At 42.4% G+C, this 27,979-nt stretch overlaps 1 protein-coding gene across 1 annotated transcript; it reads left to right on the top strand.

The window, feature by feature from the left end:
* The first annotated feature begins 122 nt into the window (after nt 1-122).
* CKMT2 (creatine kinase, mitochondrial 2 (sarcomeric)) lies at nt 123-26,085 on the top strand. The gene is made up of 10 exons (XM_004678167.2): nt 123-167; nt 13,412-13,583; nt 14,927-15,125; nt 17,532-17,627; nt 18,031-18,252; nt 19,922-20,007; nt 20,944-21,067; nt 21,695-21,829; nt 23,025-23,150; nt 25,822-26,085. The coding sequence occupies exons 2-10, from the start codon at nt 13,432-13,434 to the stop codon at nt 25,939-25,941; spliced, it is 1,260 nt and encodes a 419-aa protein (XP_004678224.1). The 5' UTR covers nt 123-167; nt 13,412-13,431; the 3' UTR covers nt 25,942-26,085.
* Nucleotides 26,086-27,979: the final 1,894 nt, after the last annotated feature.

Raw genomic sequence — 27,979 nt, 5'->3', positions numbered from 1 at the left:
GCAGGCGCAGCCCGAGGGAAACACGGATTGGCTGCGACGCTCCTGGCTCCGCCCCTCCGCTCCCGCCCCGCCCCGCCCCGTGGCCTTTTCTAGCACTGAGCATCTCGGCTCCGCGGCACTTCTTGGCGTGGTGCTTGCGGCGGGACGCTCGAGGCTCCGGCTCCAAGGTCAGTGAGACCATCCTTGCTCCAAAAGCTCGGGAGGTGCTGAAGCTAGTGTGTTGGGGGCTTTCGAGCGGAAGAGGGCCGGCGGGCGGGGCCGCGTCCAAAGTTAGTTCTCTGGGGCGCAGCCCCCCCACCCCGCCCCCTTGTAACTCTCTAAAGAAGCCCGGGGGGGGGGCGAGGGGGGCTCTCTTGGCATTAGCAACCATCTCTTTGCACACAGGGCAGCAGATGAACCTTCAGGGGTACAGCTCCGGAGGAGGGGTGGGAACCCATGTCAGCTGCTTGAAATGCCTGTTTTTTTCACAGAGAATCAGGAATTTTTCTTAGCGGAAAAAAATTGACAAGCCAATAATTTGAAACTTTAACCTTCAACTTTCTTGCCGTTGTCATTTGCAAAGACGAATCCACTCCTTTCTGGAACCTTTTACCTGCATCAAGTCACCTAGGTGCAAATCGGTGACTTGGGGGAAACTAACCAATAAAGGAACTTTTCGAGGCCCTCACTGTGAGCTAATTACTAGTATGTCTAAATGCTGGAGCCTATTCAAACTGGGTAGCTACTATTATTGTTAGAGGTTAAAATTTGAAATATGCTAGCACATTATTAACGAGTCAACTGTCATCCCCTCCCTCCCCCCCACATACACCTGAAGGTAAAAATGCCGCAGCATTACCCTAATTGCGTTTCATCTCAGCAACAGCCTGTCCTTTGCTTGCTCAGTTGACTGACCAGATTGGGGTTACTGTCAACCCTGTTCTTGTCCCTTGAGTGGGTGACATTTCAGCCTTCGAATGTTCTGGTATGTGTGGAGAGAAACATTTGTCAAAACAAGCCAGTCTCATTCTGCTCTCAACAGTACTGCCTTCTCTCTCCCTGGCTCTTGGACACGTGTGCTCCACCCCCCACCCCACAGGGTCAGCTGGAATCACGTGAGGTGGCAGTTAATGCCCACTTGACAAGGCCACACTGGCTCACCGGTGTACTGTTTCCAGAGGGCTGCTGCTCCTGTCCATAGCTCTCACACTCGTGTTTCTGAAGTAGTGTCCTTGGTCTCTTCTCCTGTGGAGGACACAACCATCACCACAACTTGGCAAGCAGGCTTCCTGACTAAGCAGGTTCTTGAGGACACTTGAGTATCATTAGGCTATTTGAGTGTCCCACTTCTTCTGCTTGATAGATGCATTTTCCCAAAGACCCCAACTTTAAAATTATATATATATAGTGGTTTATTTTTACATTACTTTGTGACTTTTTCCATCTTTTTAATCCCTGTGGGCTTCCCATCACCAAATCACCCATGTGCCATCACCATAGTCCAGTGCATTTTCCTCCCCCCACAGTTTTTGATCCCATTCCCCACTCCACCCCTGTAAAATGTCTCTGATATATAGCTGTTCATTATTATTATTATTGTTTTCTTACCTGTTCTGTTATAATCCTGCTATGAGTGAAACTGTCTGGTATTTTTCCTTTTCTTTCTGGCTTATTTCACTAAGCATGATCTTTTCCAGCTCCATCCATGTTGCGGCAAAAGGCATGAGTTTATCTTTTTGATTGCTGAGTAATATTTCATTGTATATTTGTACCACATCTTTTTTTTATTCAGCCATCCACTTTGGGGCATTTGGGTTGTTTTCATGTCTTTCCAATTGTAAATAGAGCAGCAATAAACATTGGGGTGCAGGTAAAAGACCCCAACTTTTAAAGTTCACCCTTCTGTACATTAAACACTGTTTCAGCAAAGCATGCAAGCACCACATGTGCTGATAGCTTTATACTCATATCACATCCATAGAGAATGGGCTATAGGGATAGGCCTGGCCAGTTTTCCTAAAGGGATGGCTGAGAAGGGCTCAGGAAATAGTAGGTTGAAGGGTGAGATAAGGAATGGGGAGTTCTGGAATTGAGAGGTTAGAGGGAGTTAGTTCTGAGACAGACTTTGCTTTTGGCTCAGAGGCTCTTGGTCTCCATCTGTGTCACAACCCCCAAGAAAGATCCCTTTGTCTTCCCAGAGGAAAACACATGGAAACTTGTGTCAGCGTTCTAGCAATTCTTGATCCAGGGAGTCAGTTCTGAATGTGATTGTTGGCGGTCACACTCATCCCTATCTGGGAAGCCACAGAGAATTCTTCCCTTGGTCAGGAAGGAGCATCCACCCCTTTACAGCATTTCAAAGGATTGGATGAATTTTCTTGACAATAATTTCCCCCAGGAAATGAGTCTGGTAATGGTTCAATGTCTTCATCACCAGGAGCCTTGGGAAGGCCTCTGTTTTACAGGGAAAGACTGTAAATATCCCCTGCCTATGAGTTTCTACTTGCTGACTAGAACAGAGATGCCCAAGGGTGCTTATAAGGGTGTCTGTATATCCAGCCAAGTGAAGTAACCGGAACCTTTTGCTCTCTTAGAACTGGGAGAGAACAGCCATTCTCCACTGGCCTAGGAGATTGGCATCATGGGAATTTGTTCAGTGTTCTGTGGAGCTGGTCCAACCCCAAGGACGTCCTCTGTTTTGGGGTGACTCTCTGGATGGAAAGCTGACACATGGTGCTCCTCCTGGCCTGCAGCTGTGCTCCCGGTCCAAAGAGCTCAGACACATGGACGCTGTGTACAGCTGGGACTAGAAATAACTCTGAGTCAGCAGAAAGGCACTCATGGTATCTCCATCCAGAATGTTCAGGACAACCGGGAGGCTCAGAATTGAGACAGTTACAGAATCTAAGGCCTTCACATCCCAGGATGTCACAGAACCAGATAAAGTCCTTAGACTAAGAGCCAGGCCCCCAGTATATCTGGCTGAGACAGAGAAATCCATATAGCTCTTGAACACTCTGGCCAAAGGGCGTAATGTAGATATTGCTTTTTAATGGCGAGGGCTCATATAGGAATAACCACATTCACTAGTCGTTGGCTTTGATTTGGATATGATACCTCATATAGGAATTTCTCTGGTTTGGAGCCCAGAAATTCTGCCAGATTTTAAACCCGACGCTGTAAACGGTGCTTTTCATATCAGGAGGTATTCCAGGGAGGGAAACTGAAGCAGATAATATCTGTGGGTTGAGGAATGATTTCCCACCCCTGCACTCCATACTTCTTTAATAGGGAAGAGCCAGGTATGAAGAAGAGAGTATATAAGCTCATGAGCATTTCCTCAGGGAAAGGTGACCTGGCCCAGCATCCCCAGCATGAGTGGCAGCCCCACGGGGCACCTGTGTCAGAGTGAAGTGGATGGAAGTACCCCTGGCATGCAGGTCACTTCAGAAGAAGCCTGAGGATAAGGAGAGAGAAAGGCTTATATATGCTGGGACTCTGAGGAAGCCTCTGAGGTGACAGTGCTGTGCCTAGGAGTAGTAAACCCCTTTCTGTGGGCTTAGGGTTCTAACAGGGTAGAGGGCTCTGTGGGAAACACCACAATGGCTTGTTCTTTAGGTCAACAGGGCTACTTGTGGGGGACTGCATCTGCAACATGCCTAGATCCAGAGCCAAAGACTGGGTTCAGATCCTAGCATTTCAATGGGCTGACCCCAGGCCTGGAACAAGAGTCTGAGAATATCTCGATTCTCAGTTACCCCATCCACAAAATAATGTCCACTTGGCAGGAATGTTGCATGCACCTTGCATGGCTTGGTAGAAGTTCAGTGTTCATTTTTTTAAAAGCTAGTAAATTTTCATCTAGTATGCATGATGGGAAAGGGCATTCCAGGTGGAAAGGGCCTGTGCAGAAGGTCAGAGGTGGATGAACCTGTCTAGTGAAGCCCATAGATGAAGGGTTGTCTTTGGAGATGCTGATAAGAGGGACCCAGGAGAAGTACAGGTGTCCAGTGTCCAGTGGACTGGTTAGGTTCATTTTGTAAATTCTGATCTTTGGTTTCAGTGGATCTGAAAGTGCATGACTTCTGAAATAAAGTCTTGTTCACAGAGAAATTACAAAATAAAAGCATTCAGTAAAACGCTCCAAAACCTAAAAATATAAGCAAAAACCAGCAAACATTCAAAGGAGAGCATACCCATGCTGGCCAGGTAGTCAGTGGCTTTGATAACTATTCCACAGGGTCTTTTGGAAAAGACACATTTATTCATTGCCTACTGCAGTCTGTCACTTTATCCTCACAACAACCCAGGGAGAGGTCGCATGAGCCCATTATGCAGAGGGGATTGTTGAGGCCCAAGTAGGCAGTACCTGGGTTGCCAGGTCCAGCTGGCTTTAGGGACACCTGGGAAATTTTCTCATACTACACAAGTGGCTCTCCCATTCTTGTAGAAACTACAAGATGGAGTCTAGAAATCTATATCTTATAACATACAGTTGATTTATTTTTAGGTTTTAATATTTTTTATTATATAGGTAACATATGGTGATCTTCACAGGTGAAGTAACACAGAGTTCCATTAAGAAAAAATTAATAATCTATTTCTAAGCCCCCTTCTGTGAAGTAACCCTTTTAGCAGTTCGATGAATAATCTTCAATACTTTTCTCTGTGTTCATCCAAATATATGCAAATACACACATACATACATCAACGTTACAAAATTAGTGCCATTTGTACTCATTACTATGTTTTTAATCTAAGAATAGCCCATAGATGTTCATCCAAGTAAATGGGTTTAACAGTTTAAGATCTATTTAACAATTAAATAGCTGCAGAATATTCTGTCATCTAAATGCACCATACTTTATACCACCCTTTTCCCGCTGATGAATGAGTTACTTCCAGTTATTTTGCCACTACTTTGCTTCCTTAATCATCTGATGTCTCCTTTACACTGGTAGTTTCATTTCTCTAGGATGAATTTCCAAAGTGTGGTGCTGGACCAGTGAGGTGCACATTTCTAATGTTAGTAATGCTTCCTGGTTCACTTTCCAAAATGGTTATGGTAGCTCACAGCACAGTCCTGTGACTCTGCTTACAGCCAGGTGGGAGGCCAGCAGGCTGCCCTGGCACAGTGTGGGGGGGATGTAGAGCTCTGTGGGCACAGAGTTGCACCTCTTCTTACCTCCTGCCCCTAACTCTCCTTGCATCATTGAGCAGGAATCTTTTAGAGCTGAAAGAGGACCCCACTTTGGCTGCTAGCATGGACCTTTATTGAACTGTCTACAGAAGCAAAATTCCTGACTTAGAGCACTAAGTGTCATTAGATTTAAAGAAGGCTCTGTTCTTCATCTCTTATGTACCTTGGCAGGTGGCAGGCATGAGAAATCCTGTGGATGAGGGCTCGGGAGAGAAGACATCAAAGCTGTCTGAAGAGAGGGAACTGCCCGGGAGCAAGCTACAGTCCCAGAGGGTTGTGGTCTAGGAGACAGAAAGAGGGATACATAGCCCAGGAGGACCAGATGCCCCTGATTGGTCAGGTGTGACATTCAGGACCAGGACCTACATCCTTAGCAGAGAGAGGAGCTTAGGGGAAAGGCTCTGTCTTGCTGAGGAGCCTCAGGGAGCCACTAGAAGGCGTGGTCAGGAAGTGACCTCGTTAAGGGTCAGGACAGAAGGTTCCAGACAGAAAGATCCGCGGGAAGAACCTGATTCTGAATCTGAACCAGAAAGGTTCTACAGTTACCTATCTGGGGCCTTCCTGAGTTTCTAGGGGACACTTTCAATGCTTTGTTTGTCAGAAGGGGCAAGGAAATCCTCAGACAGCTTCCCTTGCACTAAATCCATTTGCCTTTAGTTGAGCTCTTTGCTGAGTTGAAGGGAGAATGTTAAATACATCTGGGCAGCACCAAGAGGTGACCTGTAAAAGTAATACTAATGACAGTAGCTGTGAATACCTGTTTAGCACTTAACAAGTGGCAGCTACTGTCAGCACCATATGGATTTTGTCTTTAATACTCAGAATAATAATAGTAATAGGAAATATTATTTGAGAAAACAAACTTAGAAGGTGAACTAGCTTTCTCAAGGCAATAGAGAATCAGAAGTAACTTTGTGGCTTCAGTGCCTCTGGTCATGAGACTACACCTGTCTTTGTCTTACTCCCTGCCATTGCCTGTGTCAGCCGTGGGGCAGGGTGAGCCCAGGCTGCCTTGAAGAGATTCAGAAACAAGGTGGCATTTGGACTACTTCCAATTCAGACATCTTTGGTGAGAAAAGTCTTCTTGTAGCCTCCATAATCTTAGCAGGAGGCCTTCCTTCCTCACCTGGCCCCTCCCTCCCCACCTGCCTGCTCAGTGTGCAACAGACCTGAAAGAAGAAGCACCTGCACCTTTGTGCTCCGTCCTCTGCTGGTAGGCCTCATCTGGTAACTGTGGGACAAGCTCTGCCATATTACCCCAGAAAGCCTTGAGGATGGGCTCAGGGGTCAGACAGCCTAGTGTGGCAAAGAGATCAGAAGCCTGTGCCAGGCTGCTCTAGGCCATGGACAGCTTGCAGAGCAGGGCAATGCTGACAACCAGTCTAGCAGCCTCACCTGGTGGCTTTTATTTATAAGATTTCAAAATCAGTGACTAAGGGATGTATTTAGTCAGCAGATTTTTATCTTGAGTTTTGATCCGGGAAGCTAGATCCCAAAATTGATTGTAAATTAGCTTGGATACCAGACGAGGTTCTTATAGCAGGCTGAAAGTAAGAAGTAGCTGAAAGCACCACAGTCAGGTGCCTGGGGGTAAAGATCCCGGGAAAAGGATCCATTCTTTCAGGCAGACATGCACTGTCTGAAAAGGAGATAAAGAGGAGGCTGGTAAGATTTCTTCCCTCTGGAAATTAGGCAAAGCACTGCTCAAATAGTGATCTGAAGTTAGGGAAAACATGTTTATCGAGCAGCTACCCTGATTACCATTGGCTGGGAAGACAATCCAAACATAGCTGACAGTGCCTCAGTGTGACAGCTGACACACTGCTGAGTTCACCGGATGTCAGACACCACACAGTTTGTGTGCAAATGGATGAGCAGTCAGAGAGAATGCAGTCATGTTGGGCTGGAAGAGCACAGAGAGATTTTGCGGAGACAAGTGGGACACAGTATAGCAGCAGCCTGCCCTCAAGCTCTCTCATCTTTTCCCTTCCACCAACTGGGCTCCCCTGACTCTTGAAAAAGCTCAACCTCAAGGCAGAGTCACAAAAGCTGTGACAGTGCCAAGAAGCAGTTTGGGAGAGTCTTCATGTCTTCATTCTTTGTGGATTTTTTCATGGGAAGCCATCGACTGCTTTTCTCACTCTGCCTCCTCTCTCACTTTTGGGCAATGTGCTTGCTGCTTACATACGTGCCCTGCCCCTACCTGCCCATCTGATGACTGTGAGGAAGGCTCTCCCTTTTTCCCTGGCCTAATTACAAGAATTCCAATGTTAATTGATTGACATCAGTGCATGATGGAGATCTGAGGAGCGTCTGTGCCAAGGCTCTCTTGTCAGCAGCCTGTGGGCTTTGCCAGCCTGGTGGGGTCAGCACCACTTGTGAAGATCCAGACTGGGAGGTAGAAGGGGCACCTCGCCACAGCTGGGAGAGTGGAGGTTGCTCATACAGGAAAAGAACATGGCAGTGTGTTGGAGACCAGCTCCAACTATTGAGGTGTCTGGAGGCAAGACAGGCAGGACCCTAAGGTGGGAAGGCGTCGGGTGGGGAGATTCCAAAAGGGGAGAGGGGAGCGGACGTGAGGAAGACACAGGAGTCAGGATTGGGTGCAAGTCTTCCTGCCCATCTTTTTTTTTTTATAACAGTTTATTTTTACATCATTTTGTACATTTTTTTTTCCATCTCAATTGTAATCCCCACGGGTTTCCCATTACCACATCACTCGTGTGCCATCACCATAATCCTGTGCAGTTCCCTCCCCATGCCCCCCGTTTTTGATCCCATTCCCCACTCCACCCCCACAAAATGTCTCTGGTATGTAGTTGTTCATTATTCTTATTATTTTCTCGCCTGGTCCATTATATTCCTGCTATGAGTGAAACCATCCGGTATTTTTCTTTCTCTTTCTGGCTTATCTTGCTAAGCATGATCTTTTCCAGCTCCATCCAAGTTGCTGCAAAAGACATGGTTTTCTCCTTTTTGGTTGCTGAGTAGTATTCCATTGTATATATGTACCACGTCTTTTTAATCCAGTCATCTACTTTTGCCTGCCCATCTTTTTGCAGGTCTTTATTTATACTGTTTAGCAAGATTTAGTTACAATAATGCATGAGGTAAGTTAATAAGAAATCAGCATAAAAGTTTTAAAGGAAGAGGGGAACAGTGCATCCTCTTCCTGCCACTTTATGGCACACTATACTATACGTCTTTGTGATAACTTTCATGTATACGGATGTTTAACTATGACCTTAAAGGATCAGGGTCTGGGAAAGGATGAGCTGTTAGCAAAGGATTTAGGGGTCCTTCCTAGGGAAGGAATAAATTGTGTTAGCAGAGTTGTCAGTGATAGTCTAAAGAGAAGCTAATGGCTAACTTAAGGTTAGCAGGGAGTAGCTAGTGTTTGTTTTAGGAAGAGGTTAAATAAGACTAGCAGAGAGTAGTTAGTGATTGTTTTAAGAAAAGAGTAAATTAAGAGGAAGTCACATAGTTTTGCATTTAGCAAAACTTGTGTTGATAATGTTAGGAAATTGTCCATGGGTCCTTATGCCCTGGGAGTTATCTAAGAATTGCTTTTTGTAAAAAGACCAAAGAAGCTTTCCAGGAGTCTTAATGCTCTGGGGTCTTATCTCTCCAGGAGCTTGCCCCTTGTCTTCAGTCAAAGGAATTTCCTGCCAGGAGCCGCTCAGCTTGTACTTTGCCTAGGCCAGCAGCCAATCTAGAGCTAAGGCAATCCAGTTACAAACTGATGTTGCTACAATATTTTTTGATATTATGATTATACAAAAAAGGGAGGTCATAACATAAGTTAGCAGTGGAAATTCTGATTTTTCAGAGCTTTTCCCGAGCTACCCGGAATCTGTCAGTTGATAGACGTTGCATAGCTGTGGCAGATGTGGAGTCAGAGAGATGTCCCTTCATATTCCTTCTCTGCCACTCACTAGCGACATGGTCCCAGCAAAGTCATGAATCTGGCTGGCAGAGGTCTAACTTCATCTCCAAAATGGGGACAATAGCATATGAGGTGCCTGTGGTAGCAGGCACACAGTGATTCCCATTTCTTCTTTTCTCCTTTTTGTGAAAATACTATTGGAGTAGAAACACACAGTGGAAGTCTGGGAGAGTAACTCCCTCTGAGCTTCTTGGGAGGTTGAGAGGAACCCAAGGAAATCCTTAGGGTATGAAGCTACCTGCATTTCCAGCAGGCTCTGTGCTGATTCTGGGCAGAAATGAGGAACCCTATGACCACACCTTCCCTCTAGGCCATGAGTCACAGGGGCCAGCATGGATTGGAAAGTTGAAGCAGGACAGTCAGTTTGGAGGGAAGAGCACCTTGAGTCTGGTCAGCTGGTAACACGCAAGGAATCCTACAGGTCAGGACCCAGTGATGAGTCTAGCTGTCAGGCTGTCAGACAGCTCACATGTACCGCTGTCTACAGCATCTACCGTTGGGACGTGCTCACATGCCCAGAAATTTCACTCATCTTTGATTTTTTTTATTATCTTTCACTTCCACATCATGAACACGTTCGATTCCAGTTCAGAATAGCTTGCCATTGCATTGTCCTTCCCTAGCCTCACCGAGAGCACCTACTGCTGCAGGAATGAAGCCCATAATGTCTGGAGTCTCAAGTCTTTGTACCAGGGAGAAACATGATTGCATCCAATGATCTCTTAGCACAACAGTTCAGTATCTTCCACTAATGCTCATGACATAGAGGGAATCAACACATTTGAAGTTTTGCTAGGGTACTCATTTCTTTATGCCCCAAACTTCTGTCTCACTGACTTCACAAGATACATTGGCTTATAAAATCACAGTGGTTGGGGAATAGGTAAAGCCAAATATTACATTAATGGATACAGCTTACAGCTTATAAAATATCTATCCAGTTTGACTTATTTACATGCCATCATATAGCAAATAGCAGGTTGAATCTCCTCTCAGCAGGGGTTTCAGTTGCAGATAGTGCCTATGTGATATCTATATAGCTTACTGAGAAGCCTTCAGACAGATAAATCTGTAAGACATAGCAAAGCTCTACTTGTGCACACTTTCAAAGGCTAACTTTGAACATACAACCAAGATTTAGTTATGTCATGAGGAAATGTGATTTTGTTGCAAACCTGGCTCTGGTCTTTGGAGAGTGTGATAGAACTGTTCCCGTGGTCACTAGCTTTTCAATGAGATCCTGTTTCAATCTCACACCCACATTTACCTATCAGGGCTTCATTAGTGAAATCCAATGTCTCTGTGTGTCTTAAAAGAGAAAAAGAAAACAGAGTCAAAGAGGCAGTAATTTTTTACTTCACCAATATGTTGAGTATCAAATCTGTACAAGACTTCAAAGCAGAGTAGTAAATAATTTCAATTCCAGACTGCTGGACTCACTATGACCAAAGAATCCAGAGGATTATTGGCATGAATCCTGCACCAGTGCAAATTGGGACTCTTGGACATAAATACATATTCTTTACAGAGACTAAAATATGCATATTATGACTTTTCAGTTATTACTATTTTGCATCAGATACCCACCCACAACTCATCACCACAGGGAAGACTTTGGAAGACCACCATGGAAGATGTTGGCAGGCAACACATTGCCACTATCCCGTCTTTTTCCTCCTAACTCTGCTTTAAGTTTTATGACCTCCAAGAGATTCTGATGTGATCTCAATGTCATTGTTCAAACAAATTGCAGAAGTAAAAATAAAGATCAAGACATCTTAGGAACCTTAGAAACTAATGCACTTCCTGTTAACTTAGAAAAACCAAGTCCTGGCTTAATTTGTGGGCTATCCAGCCTGGAAAGAATTTGAGCAATGCTTCTTTTGCAATGGTGAGTTTTATGGCAGGACTACAAGAAGACAGCATTGCCTCTCTGTTTGGGAAGTTTGTGACAACAAAATACTGACCTGAAGGTGTGTGCCATCTGTTGCATGTAAAGGCTAGGAAGCATGGGTGGAATGCTTTGAGGAACGCTCACCCACTGTTATAAGGAGGTGGACCACAGCTCAAAATCATGCCCTGTGGTTTATGTTGGATCATTCCAAGTCCCTGGGCAAATTTAAGAAATAGCCCATTTATCTTAACTGTTGATGTCTAAAATAATTCCTGTTGTCTTCAGAATTAAGGGAATTTTAATCTTCTATTTAGAATAAAGGAAAGCCTGCCTGAGAGTCTAATTTCCTGGCATAATGTAGAAAATAACTTTCTAAATTTTTTTCAAGGATATTGCTACTTGTAGCCGAGACATGCTAGTTTCTCCCTAGTATTGCTCAAAAAGATGTTTAGCAGAGACTTCCAAGTGAGATCCTGGAAACATGAAGTGAGTGGACTGATCCCAGATCCCAATGTAATCAAGGAAGAAATGAACCTTTGTTAGAACCTTTATTAGAACTTTTGTGTAAGACCATGCCAAAATCATCTTAGTTGGGTTTATCCTCTACTGGGTAGCTCAGCGTTTCAGCCACAACCAGCTATACCAATGGGCTCTATACAACATTTCAACCCACCTAAGCTTTTAGCAGTTTTCCAGAACCTTCTAAATATTGGGGGGAGGGAGGTATTCTACACTCCCTTTATTTGGGCATCACATAAACAAGTAGAGTGAGAGAATACTTAGAGGCACCAGTTCTATTGTTTTCCATAGAACACCTCACATAAATAGCTTCCTGCTGAGAGATGGTGTAACTTAATTGACCATTCTAATCTCTGAGCAACAGCAAACATAGAAGGTATCTACCTGGGCTTATCCTGGTTTTCATCCTCTGTTGATATTATATAAGCACTTATTTTGATTTACAGATGTTTTCTTCATTTTATCTGCATTTCAGGCTATCCTGCTTCTAATGTTCTAAAGTACATATTCAATATATAATTGATATATATTTATAGCTCCTTTTTATTATCTGCTTTTAATCTTACATTTTGATTATCATTGTTGAAAGATAGTTTGACTAAGTTCCCAATTCTAAACGATAATTATTGTCTCTAAGCCCCTTAAAGACCTCATTTCTCTGGCTTCCGCTGTTCAATGTTGAAAAAAACTTGGCTAACTTTGTTATTTTTTGTAGATGAACCACCTTTACTCTCTTGTCTTGATATCTTTGTTACCAATATTTTGAAGTTATTTATTTATTTAGGTGAAGATATATATTAATTTTTTGTCTTTCATCATTTTGGGAAAATTTCCCAGTCATTTCTCTTAAAAAAATGGCTTTTTTATTTTCTCCAGTCTTCCTCAATCAAAATGTGTATTTGACATTTTCATTCTATCCTACGTGGCTGTTATATTTTACCTTTTCCTCCTAGATTACATTCTGGGTAATTCCTTAGACCTACCTTCCACTTCATTTATTATATTTTCAACTGCATGGTATCCATTAGTTCTGGATCTCTTTTAAACCAGCTTGGTCATCCTGAATAGTCTCCTTTGCTTGCTCATCCTTTGAGTCCATCACTTCTTTAAACATTCCCATAGCATTGGTCTACATTCTTTTCTGCCAAATCATTGGGAGTCTAAAGTTATGGCCATTTCTCCTATGGACTCTGACTTCTACCCACTGTGTGCTTAGGGATTGCTGACTGAGAACTCATCGCTTTACCTTAATGTGTAGGACACCAGGGTCTAAATGGAGTGTGCTTTCTCTAAAGAGAGGATTTGGCTCTGCTTTTCCTAGGAGCCAGGTTTGGGGGATACTACCTTGGATTAGTTCAGCCCCTCTCGAGGGACCTAGTTCAGTGTGTGTGTGTGGGGGGATCATAGATGCCATGCTCCACCTCACTGCTCTTTTCCTGACCTTATGCTCGATGAGCATCCACCTCAAGATACCTCAACTGCTTAGTTTGTTATCCTGAGCTCTGACACCAACTCATTTGGGACAGCAAAGTAGGAGACAGGTTCTCGAGAATCCCCTAACCCTGTAAGCCTGACCACCCACCCTATGCAGGGTGCAGTTGTTGCACAGTGGCAGGAACATGAAGGTGCCTGTCTATCAGAGAGCCAGAAGTACAAGTCCTCTGGTTCTGTTCATTTTTCCTGTATATCTTACTACTGGAGAAAATGGCATGTTTGGGGAATTCAGATTTCCTCAAGCAGTCTGAAGGGGTGGAGGAACAAGGAAGGAAGAAAACAAAAGCACATCTATAGATTTTTTGTTTGCCTGTTGATCTCTCAGCTGTGCTTCAGGGCCTTCCTTGTAGCTTTCTGACCTACTTTCTCTAACTTTCAGACACCCACCTGAGAGGAAGGATGGCCAGTGCCTTCTCTAAGTTGCTGACTGGCCGCAATGCCTCTCTACTATTTGCCACCTTGGGCACCAGTGCCCTGACCACTGGGTATGTCCTGAACCGGCAGAAAGTATGTGCTGAAAGCCAGGGGCAGCACAAGATGTTCCCTGCAAGGTAAGTCCTTTAGGCTTTCAGGTGACTCCAGATGCCAGCCAGAAATATACTATTTTCTACTGGAGACAGTTAACAAGGGTCACTGTTTCTGCCTTGGAGCAGAAGTCGGATTGACAGCAATTTTTGAGACTCGTTAAGCACAGTGACCCGTAGTGAGCACAGGAAGCTGCAGAGGCATCTCGCCTACCCAGAGCCTGGTCTAGGTGAATAGTAAGAATAGTCATTGTTCACATTTCTTGAGTGCTTTTGTGTGAGATAAGCATTTTACGTGGAGCATTATCTATTAAGTTCATCTTAACTCCCCTTCGTGATGAAATAAAGGATTAGAAAAATTAAGTGTCCAAGTTCACACAACTAGTGCAGCTGAATGCATAGCTCAAGACCCGAATTCCAGACCCATCCTTCTGGAATATGACATAGTACTGATTTTAGGTAGCAGCTTTAAAGGACTTTGCAGGTGGGAAATGGAAAAGTGGTGTGAAGATGGACATGTTTTCTCAGCCCTTTAAAATTCTGCCAATGGTGTGATATCTCACATTAAATAAAGGGACTGCAATGCTGACATTAAGGGATTCTATAAATTCAGGTGTGAATGAACGAGATGAGGAAAACCTGAAGTGTTTTTCAGAGTCAGTAGCTGACTTTTGTGGGACTCTGGATCTCTGAGAGGATTCCTGCTATGCACCTCTGCAATTTCTGAGTGAGATTACCTGGGTTTAAGCCTATGGTAGTCCTGAAATCTTATGTTCAGTGAATATATATCCCATGGAAAAAGTAGCACCCCATTTAATTTCTTTCTGTGTTATTCCACAGATAATGAGCATCTGTCTCAATGGTGGGGTACTTGGTACTGTTGCTCTACAGAGCAAATGGAATCATGGCACTAGCATCTTAGAGGGTCGGATAAATAAATGAATTCAGTACCGACCTCCAGACTCCTGGGTTCCCCAGGGTGGACCCAAGTAACTAAAACATGCTATGGTATTTCACTAGAGCTTCTAGGTTAAGAAAAAAAGACTTCTGCATGTGATTTCACTTGATTTTCTAATTATTTTCACCCTGTCTTCTTATTATATGAACACGAGGTACACTTTGGGCTCCACAGCCAACATCAGGCATTCCACAGGCATGGGCAAGTCTCTCTAGCTGTCATTTCAGTGTTTTTTTTTTTTGTTTGTTTGTTTGTTTTTATAATTTGGCTTACTTAAGGACATGAATCCTGGGCATGATTTCTAGCCATGTGTCCCTGAAGAGACTGGTGGAAGGATAACTAGAACCTTAAGTCCTGTCTTAGACCCATTATCCCTGGGACTGCTCTCTGAAATTCCCTCTCCTGATTGCAGTGCAGACTACCCGGATCTGCGCAAGCACAACAACTGCATGGCAGAGTGCCTCACCCCGTCCATCTACGCCAAGCTACGTAACAAGGCAACACCCAATGGCTACACGCTGGACCAGTGTATCCAGACTGGAGTGGACAACCCCGGCCACCCCTTCATAAAGACTGTAGGCATGGTGGCTGGTGACGAGGAGTCCTATGAGGTAAAGCTGTGAGCTGCAGGGTCCAGAATGGGGGATTGCACTTGGTCCCAGTGTTTTTTCTCTGTTCTCTGAAGCCAGCTTTTTGCCTTCTCGGGAAGCATTTCCAGAAGGGAAGCAATTGCTATAGAACATCTGGGATGCTTAAAGTCTGCAACTTCCCAAGAGAAGGACTTCCTTTGTTGCTGCTCTATTAACTCTCCTCATGAAGGAATGAGCTTCATGACAGAATTTTTAGATTAGTACAGAAAAAAAATATTTTTTTGGTTTGTTTTATTGGTGATGCACATTTGCCAGGAAGCATTAGGAAGCAATATGTTTATGGCTGGATTTTACTGAAGGAAGAGGATACTTCTGTCACTGGGCAGGAAATGTCCATGGGTCCTTTGCCCTGACCCCATATCCCACAACACTCTCAGAAAGCTGGGTGGGAACTAGGTGCTGTCCACTGTTCTACCCATTAGAAATCAGAGGGATAAAGTGAGGGACCCTGCTTCCAAGTCCAGGAAAGGGCTGCTAAGAGTCTGTGGTTGGGATTGCAAAAAGGAATCTACACACACACCAATGAGGGCAGGCAAGGAGTCAGAGTTTATTTACTAGCATGAGGACAAGGAAAGAACATTCTGGAAAGACCTCGCTGGTCATGAAACTCTCTAAGGTGCTGGGGGTAGGGGTCTATTTAGGCTTTAGGAAGGGGGTTCAGGAACTAAGGAATTCAATTTTACTGCCTAAGAAAGCAAGGAGCATGAACATGGCCAAAGACCATTAGTTGTTGCTAATTGTGAGTGCCCATCAGCTGCAGTTCAGTGGTGGTGGTGACATCTCTAAGGTGACCATCTGGTGGAGGCTGCCTGCCCGCAGCTCCAGGATGACAAGTCTGATATCAACTCTGTGACTCTTCTTCTGGGCCTATAACTCCCCATTTCCCAGAGGAGCCAACCTGTCAAGCTATGGAAAGATAGCTTAGGAATGCACAGACTGAGGGAAAAATTAGTGAAAAGATAGAATAGGCCACAAAAATTTTTGTCAACCGGTATTCAGGCCTAGAGTCATTAGTTTTGTTTTTTTTTTTTTGTTGTTGTTGTTTGTTTGTTTTTTTAATCATTTCTCATTTTGTGCACTTTCCACCTCAGTTATAATCTCCATGGGCTTCCCATAACCAATTCACCCGAGTGCCATCACCATAGTCCCATACAACTGTTCCCGCCCCAGTTCTGATCACATTCCCTTTTCCACCCCCATAAAATGTCTCTGGTTTATAGTTGTTCACTGTTTTCATTTTTACTTGATTACATTCATTTCTCTCTCTTTTTTAGCCTCTTGTTTATCAGTGTGCAGGAACAGCAAAATTTTGTCCCTGGGTCCCTCCCTACCACTTCCTGTCTTCATTCCATGTGTGTTCAGTTTGAGAATTACTGATTATATAGCCATTATAGCCCAGACTGCTGAATTCGCCACATCTCTTGTGAGAAATCCCATAATCTCCTGCACCCTCCCCAGTACAGAAGTACAGGGTGGTTCTTCTAAGAGCAAAGCTCAGCTTCGATGGCACCTTTCCTGGAACAGTCTCTAGTTGTGGCAAACACCTGCAGCCCAACCCGCTTAGGTCCACTCTCTATGCTCTTCTGATGCAGGGAGTCGAAGGCAGTTGTCTGTGAAGGCAGCCACCAAGAGGAGGGAGGGGGCCACCTTGGTAGCGGTGAGCAACTCAGGGTTCCTAGAGTCCATCTAGAGCTGGCTCCCTGACTCAACACTCTCCATCCTCACTCTCATAGTTCCTGTAGTCTGCAGGGTTGCTCTCTTATGACTTTTTAAAATGTTATTTTACCTGGATCTCCTGATATTTTTGTTTTGTAAAAAAATATAGTTTACACAAGAGAGTTGAGCTGGGGAAGTTCCTCAATAGTGTAGGGGTCTGGTTTAGCCCTAGCTGCTGCTGTGCACTTTGATCTAGTCAACTTTCCACAAATTTTTAAACTCAAAAACCTTCTGTCAAAACTACTTAGCCTCTGATCTGACAACTTCTTTTATGCCACAAAGACAAAAACTTCTTAGGGAAACCCTCTAGTCCTTAAACAATGTTTTCTTGCTCAATGTGATGGCAGTAAGCTGAGCAGATTCATGAGGTAAGATGTTTAAGATGGCAGTTTTGCAGTCCTGCCTCTCCCAAGTGGCAAGGCTCCTCAAAGAGATTTTCTGTGGTCTAGCTTGTATCCATCCTCATCATCATCACCATCTATGATCCACTTTCACACCCACTTCGCACTGATAATGTTCGCACTGATAATTTCAAGAGAGATATGTCATCTGCTTTGACACTCATGAATAAAAAGGACAAGGGAAAGGACTTACCTTTAAGTAGTAGATGGACCAAATAAAGAATAAACAGGAGCACATTCTCTCTTGCAGGTATTTGCTGAGCTTTTTGACCCCGTCATCAAGCTCAGGCACAATGGCTATGACCCCAAGGTGATGAAGCACCCCACGGATCTGGATGCTTCCAAGGTAAGCTGCAGCCCCTTCCCATGAAGCTGGCACTCCAAAGTCCAAGGTGAGGAACACCCGGGAATGCCCTTGAAAGCACAGCATCCTCCCTGGAGGGCCACTGAGGTCAGGAAGGTCCAGCAGTCTTTGCCCCTTTAATAAGTACCAGTAGAGTACTGTTAGTGACAATAACTTGATCTTTCCTAAAGCAATTCCTTTTTCCTCTGAAGCCTAGTGTGGGGAAGGACTCCAGATGGTACTGTGGAAAGTAGCTCTGCCCTTATCTCTAAGGTCCTGCACGTCCGTTCTGCAAGCGTGCACAGCACCGGCAGGCTATACTGCATATCAGTAGGTTGGAACCCGTGTGGCATGGCCAGACTGTGGCCTGCGGCTGATCGCCTGTGACCCAGTGCTCTGCTTGCAGATCACCCATGGGCTGTTTGATGAGCGCTATGTGCTGTCATCTCGGGTGCGCACGGGCCGCAGCATCCGCGGGTTGAGCCTGCCACCGGCCTGCACCCGGGCTGAGCGAAGGGAGGTGGAGAATGTGGCCATCACAGCCCTGGAGGGCCTCAAGGGAGATCTGGCTGGCCGCTACTACAAGCTGTCGGAGATGACGGAGCAGGATCAACAGAGGCTTATCGATGTGAGTGGGGGACCTTGAATGGCCAGAGGGGGGATGCCCAGACCACTCTGAGCTTCAAGGGTGGCCTGGCCCAGAGCTCAGGGGTTTGCTCTGCCAGGTTCAGACATCAGCCCTTTCAATAAAAGGAAGGAAGATGAGGCTTTAAAACTTAAAGCCACAGAAATAGACTTTGGATAAAATCTGCATAGGTAACTCTATAGGCAGTGGGTGGGCTGGAGAGCAGTGTATTTGGGGTGATCCAAATGGAGGCTGTGCTTGCTCAGGTATAGAACCCCTATCTGTACATGCGGGAAGGTCTATTACCAAATCCAAAGGAGTCCTGGAAACTAGGAAAATCTGGAAAGGAAGTGCAGCGAGTTTGTCCGACTCACGCTGCAGACAGCGCTGGAGTTGCTGCTGCTTCTGTGTGTCCTCCACGCTCACTCCGGCACTAGAATAGACAAAGCCTGAGTCTGTCACTGATCTTCTCCACAGCAGGGGGAAGCAGGATGGCATTTTCAAAAGTAACTTCCACTAAACTCAAGCAGACAAGTTTCCCTCATTTCAGAAGTTGCAACGCCACAAAACAGACCTCATTTCCAAACCAGACAGGGCAGCTGTATATTCTGTGGGCCTCAGTCTCTTCATCTCTGCAGCCATCAGGCCAGGCGGTGATAGAGCAAGTCCCCTCCTTCCCTGCCCTCACCCACCCCTACCGTAAGCAGCCATTTCTGGCTCCTTGATAGTGACAGTTCACAGCGCTCAAGTCTTGATTGATCCTTGTCAACTTAATTTGTAGAAAGACTCTTCTCCCTATTTTCTCTTGATTTTTCTACCTCAGTGTCATCAGATATGAATGTATGGTGTCCTATTCATACTTTTACTGTGCACATACAAGTTACAAAAAAAAAAAAAAACAACTTAGTCTCATAATACTGATTTTGATTTGTAGAGTGTATGTTGCATTGGCTAAAGCCAAGCTTGAGAATCATAGAGGTCTAAGTTTGAGTCTAGGCTCTCTTACTTCCTCTGTGTGATAGATTAGAATCCCAGCTTTCATCATCTGTGAAACATAATGATTGTACTTACCTCAAAGTGCTGCTAATGAGGATAAAGGGAAGTAGAAATATGCAGTATACATAGAACCTGGCATATAGAAAGCTTTCATGGTGACTACTTTTTTTCCTAAATAATTATTTCACATCTCTAACATCTTTTAATGGAAGGAATGATGATAAATAAACCAGTACTGACAGCAATAGAGGAGGACAGCTATGTGGAAAAAACTTTGTAATAAAGTGTCCCCCCACTTATCGTCACTCTGCCATTGTAGTGGAGTGTATAGAGTCCATACCAGCACCTCCATCTCGGCCAAGCCAGTGTTTTTCAACTTACCTGTACAGTCAAACCACCCGAACCACCCACAGAGCTTTTAGAAATGCCACTGTCTGGGTCACACCATCATAATTTAAGTCAGAAGCTCTGCGGGATGAGATCTTGACATTAGTTTGATTGTTTGTTTGTTTTTATTAAATAATCAAAAGTTTATTTTAGTGGGCAGTTGGAACTGAAAACCACTGCCCAAAAAATCTCAGCCATTATTAGCAAGTTGAAATTTGACCACTTGGCACTTGCTATTTTTTCTGGTCTCATCAGTTTCTCTTTCTGTTTTGTCCCGTTTGGCCTGCAGGACCACTTTCTGTTTGATAAGCCAGTATCCCCTTTACTAACATGTGCTGGAATGGCCCGTGACTGGCCAGATGCCAGGGGAATCTGGTATGGTTATAGCATTTTCAGATTTGCCATGTGTGCAGAGGATTGTCTTCCGATGGCCTGCTTATTCTAACATGACGTTGCCGTGGCCTGCACTTTACAGCATGTTCAGCTTGAGCTGAATGGGGCAGAGAGAGTACTTAGAGATTGAGTGTGTGTGTGTGTGGGGGGGGGTGTTTCTAAGATGTGTAGGAATGTTCACTGGTTTGCATGAATTATGCATGAGAAAAAAAGACTATATTTTAAGAAAAATTAGCTTTATATTACTTGACCTTGTAGAACATCTGCTTCATGACATTTACAGAGCAGAAAATGGAAAATAAACATTGAGGATTTAAGCACAAGCCTATAAGGAAGAATGGATATCAAGTGTACACATATTTTGGCTTGGCTAACAGTCCTCAGTCCACTTTGATTCCTGTATGTTGGTAGGTTATTATGACACTACCTGAAGGAGCTGGGATAAAAATATTCAGGAACAGCTGTTCAGAGGGGGTGGATAGGCAGGATCTATTTAGCAAACATATGTAAAATCTCCTGTACCCCAAACATCTAGGACTGTGGTACAATCTTTTTGTTTATTTTTAAGCACCACAAGATTTTGGTTAAAATTATCAAAAACCAAAATATTTTCGTTAGTGTCAAAACAAAATGTTGTCATAGTTGAATTATTATTATCCCAGTTCTCCCAGCCTGAGGAACGAGCTTATATTCTTGTTGGGCAAAAACATGACATTTTTACAGCCTAGAGTTATCTACACATTATTCTGTCAAGGCAATATTATTTTGTAATACTTGTTCAAGCACAATTAAGAGATTAGGACCATCTAGAAAATGAGGAAGGTGAAATGAAGCAATCAAACTACAGAGGTAATGGGAATTTTCATGTGTTGAAACAAATGTAATTAACACTCAATATCATATTTCTCTCTTCATTAGGCATAATTATGACAAGACATTTCTCATCTGGATAAATGAAGAAGACCACACCAGGGTAATCTCTATGGAAAAGGGAGGCAATATGAAAAGAGTGTTTGAGCGATTCTGTCGTGGACTGAAAGAAGTAAGATGTTATTAGAGATTTCTGAATATTCCCTAAAATAATTATCATCTACTTTCCATTCTTGAAAAAATACGCTTTGGTGACTAACAACGTGGGGCTGATACAGTCTGAGATCATTATACCTTTTGGATGGCACCCCCACGTCAGTGCTTCAAAAGCGAGGTGACTCTTTTGTTATTAGCAAGATCTTATGCTTCCTTTTCCAATTCAGAATGGTTTGGGAAAGTGTGTATCATCAGTTATTTTCTGGCTTCTTTAACATTGCTGTTGGCTCTTCTAGGCATAAGGACAATGTAGAGGTGACTAAAGTGTTCATAGTAACTTGAGCGCATAGTAACTTACATGCTGAGAATTTCTATAATGTCCTACTATCCTGTTATGAAAAATAATAAATAGCAACTGACACTTGTTGACTATTTAGTACTTGCTAGTATTGTGTTCAGTGATTTACATGGTTCATCTAATTTAATCTTCATATTCTGATAGTTGTTATTTTCTATTGAAGGAGAACTGTAAATCTACCGAAATTTCATCCATAGTAAACACATAATTCAAATTTATCTCCCTGGTGTTTGGGTTGCTGAATGAATGGATATTTGAGAACTCTGTCATCTGTTCCTGTTGTAGGTAGAACGGTTAATCCAAGAGCGAGGTTGGGAGTTCATGTGGAATGAGCGCCTAGGATATATTCTCACTTGTCCTTCAAACCTTGGCACAGGATTACGGGCTGGTGTCCACGTTAAGATCCCAAAGCTCAGCAAGGTAACATCACATAGCTGGCATCCCTGTTGGGTTCTGCCTGGATCCGCTTTGACTGACTGCTTTGTGGAGGGAGAAAATGGCACTGCCATTCCTTAATGCTTATTTTCTGCATCTGTGATAGAAAATAATGGGAAATGTTTAGGGTTGCCTCTGAAGTATTCATATCAGTTAGGATCAAAAGTTCAGATTTGTAAGAAAAGGATGCAACTTCAAGAACAAGAAATTTAAATTCTCTGTCATATGAGCAGATAGGAACGCAAGCTCTGCTCCCTGTAGTACCTCCCATCTCCTTTCTTTCTCTCCTGGTGCAGAGATTCTCTGACTTGAACCTGCATCTGAATCCCTGGAGGCTTGAAAAGCCATAGATTGCTAGGCCACCTCCAGAATTTGCTTTTTTTTTTTTTTTTTTTTTTTTTTACAAGGTCCTAGGTGCTGAAACCTGCTAATCTCGGAGTCATACCTAGAAGACCCCTCTACCCCTCTCATAGGACATTTTCCCCCTGATACAGTCACAGTGAGGTCCCATGTTCCAGTTTGGCAGAAGGGGAGAGACTGTGTAGATGTCTCCATTTAAAGATTTGAGCTCTGGGTCTGGAGTCGCACATGTCATTTCTGCTCATTCCATCAGTGAGAACTGAGCCAGTGGTCATTTCTCGGCTCTACCTGTGTTGATGAAGAAAAAGGATTCTGGTGCATAACTAATAGTTTCTGCCACAACACAGCAGTGAAACAAATACTGCAAGACAATTTTGGAAAATGTGCTTCTTACCCAAAATAAAAGTCATTAACTTTTTGCTATTCAGTGCTTAACATATGATTTATTTGATATAATTTAAAGTCATGATTTTAACTACATCAATGACTATTGTTATACAGATGGTAACAAACTCATCCAAACTGGTATCTGAATACAAAAAAAAAAAAAAAACAGTATAGAAGTTAATAACAGCTCTGTTAACTTCTAGCTTCCTAGCTTTCTGACCTTGGGCATGTTAATTCCTTTGAGCCTTAGTTTCCTATTTCATGGAATTGTAAGGTTTAAAACTTTCACCAGTGTCCTGGTACATAGTAACTATTTGCTGAGTCAGTATTAACTGTTTCCACTTTTCATTACACTTCTTTTCTAAGTGAATGTGAAGATGATGGTGAAATTGGTTTTGCTTCTTACAACATTGAGTATTATCCCTTGTCCCAGGATCCACGCTTTTCTAAGATCCTGGAGAACTTAAGACTCCAAAAGCGTGGCACAGGTGGTGTGGACACCGCAGCAGTGGCTGACATCTACGATATTTCAAACATAGATCGGATCGGTCGATCAGAGGTAATAACTCCCTCGCTTTCCAAACATGAACTAATTGTCACCTTAGAGACAGAGGGGGTGGAAAACTAGCCTAAAGGGTCTTATTTTATTTACAATATTCAAGACCTTCTTTTCCCCACTGAATCCTGTTACCCTCTCATTCAGTCGTACCATTATGCATCACTTAACGGTGAAGGTATGTTCTGAGAAAGGCATCATTCGGTGTTTTCTCTGTTGTGTGAACGTCATGGAGTACAGTGACAACCGAGGTGGTATAGCCTCCTACACACCCATGTGTAAGGGGTAGTCCGTTGTGGTCACCCTCATATATGCGGCCTTGTTGACTGAAACATTGTTAAGCTACATCAGGGAAAGCACCGAGCAAGCTGAGGATGGATGTATAGGCACGTAAAGGAACTCACAGTGGGACTCTTACCACACCCTGCTCCCAGAACTGTCCTGAGACCTGAGCAGCAGAAGCTCCATGATGCTAAAGGACAGCAGTACTTTACAGCTGTGAAGTCAGAGAATATGTGTAGTATCCCTGTAAGGGTGGCAAAATAGTGGAATTTTCTGAATTTCTTCTGGTGAATGTCACATACTTTTATCCTCTCTTTGACACTTTTAGATATTTGAAAATTTCTAAAATTTTATTGTTAGAGCTGAACATGGCAAGCACAGTATGGACATGTATACATAAGTTTATGCTCATAAAATAATATCTAAGGTATTGTGAATACTGTACATATGCTGTATAGGATAATGTTCACAACGGTTAGCTCAGGGTTGGCCATGAACTATATAAAGATCTGTAGCCATGTGTGAGATGAAATATAAAGAACTCACTCAGGGAACAGGCTGTTGAATCCTATTAAATACAATTTTCTGAGTGTGATCCCAGTGAACATATTATGGCCATCATTAATTTAACATACAGTTCTTACTAGCTTAGTTGTTTCTCATAGATCTGTTCATTGTCAATGCCTTTTCTTCCCTGTCTGCATTTGGATATTTCAGTCCTGTTGGTATCTGTGCCAATAAAGGAAAGGAGAAAATATTCTCAGCTTCTATGTCAGCAGCCTTAGTAAAGCATTTGAAATGTGTCTTTAAATATCACAAAAAACCTCTAAAGTTTATTGAATAATGTGCAGTGTGATGAGTAAAGAGCATCTAGAACCTAGCCCTCTCTGCTCCTAATATTACTAGACTTTTATTACTGAAAATGAGGTAGATACCTCTAGAGATGTTTTTAAAGTCTAACTATAAGTTAGTAGGTAGAAAAATGCTCAAAGTAGTAAATAGCAAAACTACATATGTAATCTATCAATCCTGAGGTAACCGTTGTGAACATTATTCTAATTGCCTTCCATTCATAAAATTATTCATAAAACTTTTAAAATAAAAGTGTTAGTATCTGACATTCAGCTTTCCCCAATGCATTCTACCATGAACCTTTCCCCACATTATTCTTCAAACATATATTTAATGACAGCATAGTGAAGATAGTTTAGTATTTAGTTAACATTTCTCTTTAGTATTTAGTTAACATTACTCTAACCATTTCCATACAAAATTCTAATCACAACTCTGATTATTTAGTTAGGATATAGTTCTTGGAAGGGAATTCTGCAATGAGATGAGGGGTTATTATGACTAAGTTTCCTACTAGACAATTATACCAAAATAGAGTCTCACTGGCGGTGAATGTGAAACCCATCTCACTGTACCCTATTAACACTTAGATGGATAGGTCCAGACATTGAAAATATGTTTTTTTGAGTAATAATAACCCAACCATTTCTCAAGGAGGGGCCTGGTCTCCATCATGCCTAAGGTATGTTTTCCAGTTTTCATTCTCAAGATATATCATATATTTTAATACCATCTGAAATCAATCACATATGTGGGTGTTTTTGTCAGGAGTAGTGCAAATAATTTATTTGGGAGGTGATTCCAGGAAAAAGAAATCATAGGTAGAGGTGCTTTAGTTTAAGCAGAACAAACATTTGTTAAACCAAAATTCTAACAGTTTTAAAAAGTGGGAATTTTAAAATGTTCATCTCAATAGAAGTCACAATGTTCCTTTAAGTGGCAAACTTGCCTTTACAGTGAAAATGTGATTTAATTACCAGTTGATTGTGAATAATTTTCCAGAAAGACATTCAGTGTATAAATAGTATCTCAACTACATTCAGTGTTCAAGCAATTTAGCACAAAATTTAAATTCAGGCCAAATAATAACATAGGGGTGACTCTGTGTAGTTCTACTTTTTTGGAAAAATTTCAGCAGAGGAAAAAGTATCTGGGATGGTTTATATATATATATGATTTAATATATATGTGTGTGTGTGTGTATACACATATGTATGCATATGTATATGTATGTATGTTAATGGTTAATGGTTTATATATGTGTGTATATAGGTGTATATAAAGTTCTCACACAGAGTAGTAACCCCATCTTAACTAAAGATTGAAAGTAACACCTTAATTTCTGTGTTTCCCATCTCTGACAATGGACCATTAGACACCTCTTCTTGTAAAATCTTTAGGGAAATAATGCAAAGGAAAAGTGTATTATAAATTCCATCTAATGTGACAAGTCTTCTTTGTCCCCATATTATTATTATTGATCAATCAGTGCATTGCATGTGCCTTCTATGCAAATTAATCATCTTTTTCATTATCAAAGGTTGAGCTTGTTCAGATAGTCATCGATGGAGTCAATTACCTGGTGGATTGTGAAAAGAAGTTGGAGAGAGGTCAAGATATTAAGGTGCCACCGCCTCTTCCTCAGTTTGGCAAGAAGTAAACTTTCCCTTTCTCAATTTAAAATAATATGTCTGCTGGTATGACAGACATAAATAAAACTTTACTCTGAGAGTTTTTGTAGACTTGAAGAATAGAAGTAAAATTGTAGATCCTATCTATCTTAACAATAAAACTCTCCTTAATATCTTTGGTTTGTTTCCCTCATTTTTGCATGTTACTCAGCAGGGGAAATGCAGCCAATTACAAGTATCAAGAGGCAAAAATATTTTAAGGCAATGATGAAACAGATACTTATAAAACCACTTATAACTGTAGAAACTTTCAAACTAATACTACTACAATTGACCCTTAAACACATACCTATGAACACCATTGAACAATAAGAAACTAATAAAGTAATCAATCTTTTGGCAAATAGAGCAAGAGGACATTCATTTTCCTTGAGAATATGGAAATAAAGACTACAAAAATGAGGACAGGGTTGCCATAGCAGGTGAGTCAGCCATCATCACTTGAATGTGACAGAAACTCAAAGGTAAGCCTAGGATAGCTTTATGGTGGATGAATAAGGGAAGGCTTCCAGTATGCTATGGCTAGTGTTGTAGGCCTGGGGGAATTAGGCAGGTTCACTAGAAGCAGAACATCCTATGAGCAAAGTTTTGATTTGTATGAAATGTATATCTCAAGCATTTTTGGTTTTCATCCACAGTTCCTCGCTCATAGCTCCCAAAGCCCTAGAATTCCCTGAAAGTGATCAAAGTATCCCAAGGTATAAAGGTGGCTTTTGTGGAAGCCTAAAGATGGAGGCTGGTTTCCCAGGAGAACCAAGCAAGTAAATAGTGTTGGAACTTAATTCCCATACCCTGACAGTTGAGGCAGGGAGAGAGCTGAAGATTGGGCTCATCACCAGTGAGTCAGGCCTTTGTAATGAAGCCTCCATGGAGGCACAAAAGGAGGAACTTCAGATAGTTTCTGGGTTGATAAAAATGTAAATATTTGGGGAGAATTTTCCCTTATGCTTGGCTATACACCTCTCTTCCATCTGGCCATTCTTAAGTTTCATCCTGTGTAAGAAATCTGTGATCTAGAGAGTAAGTGAGTTTCCTGGATTCTGTGAACAGATTTATCAAATTAATTGAGCCTGAGGAGGGACTCCTAGGAACCTTTTATTTATAGTAATTTAGAAGCACAGGTAACAATCTGTGACTGACATCTGAAGTAGAGGGTGGTTTTAGGAGATTAAAGCCTTTACCTGTGAAATCTGATCCTATCTCCAGATTGTATCAAATTGAGTTAAGTTATTTGATTATTTCATATGCTGCTGGAACCTGGAAATTGATTATTCTTGTGGGGAAGTCTACACATATTCATGTTGGGTTTGGGTCAAGAACCTTGTACACTGCGTAGTTGTATGGGGGAACATATTTGACTTTCTCTAGTCAGTCCTGAGCTGGAAGTAGGGGAAAGAACTAGAGAAGCTGACTGTCTCTGATAAACACTATTCTCTTCCCTGTCTGCTACAGAGATGTTGACTTCTGTACAGATGATTCTGGAGGTTATGAGTCAGATTTCTATTGTCATATAAGGTCTGGCCGTTGTCTTTTTGTTTGTATATTCAGGCTCTTAAAAGGATCCAAATTTGATGTATGAAATACTGAAAATGGTGTTAGTGTATTTCTAAAACTGGATCCTTTCCTCAGTATACAGATCCTTATCTGAGTCTTACTATTCTTTCCCTTCATTTTGTTATGTCTGTAATCTGAAGGAAGATGACAGAAGTGGCAACAACGAATTCTATAACAGGTTATAAAATTGCTCCACATACAAAAGAAAAAATTGTTTTTAGCTTGAAAACAGGAATGAGATCAAGTTCTACATTCTGTAAGTAAGCACAGTTAAGGAGCTATAGTTAAAATAAATCACTGCTATACTGAGGGAAATAAAGTATAGAAATAATACACTTGTGTTGGTGTTGATAGTTGCCATATAGACTTTGGGGTAATAAATTGTTTGGGAGGAATTTAGAAGAGGAATCATACCCATATAGTTCAGGACAGCATGCTAACCACCTCAGAGGT

Source organism: Condylura cristata, unplaced genomic scaffold, assembly GCF_000260355.1.
Source record: "Condylura cristata isolate star-nosed mole 26May11 unplaced genomic scaffold, ConCri1.0 scaffold00007, whole genome shotgun sequence".
In the NCBI taxonomy this organism is placed as follows: Eukaryota; Metazoa; Chordata; class Mammalia; order Eulipotyphla; family Talpidae; genus Condylura; species Condylura cristata.
This window is presented reverse-complemented; position numbering and strand designations above follow the sequence as displayed.

Excerpts from the sequence above, each read along its gene's own strand:
- CKMT2 (XM_004678167.2), top strand. The coding sequence starts at position 13,432 with ATGGCCAGTGCCTTCTCTAAGTTGCTGACTGGCCGCAATGCCTCTCTA. Across the intron at positions 13,584-14,926 it reads CACAAGATGTTCCCTGCAAG|TGCAGACTACCCGGATCTGC; the intron begins GTAAGTCCTTTA and ends TCCTGATTGCAG. Across the intron at positions 15,126-17,531 it reads GTGACGAGGAGTCCTATGAG|GTATTTGCTGAGCTTTTTGA; the intron begins GTAAAGCTGTGA and ends TCTCTCTTGCAG.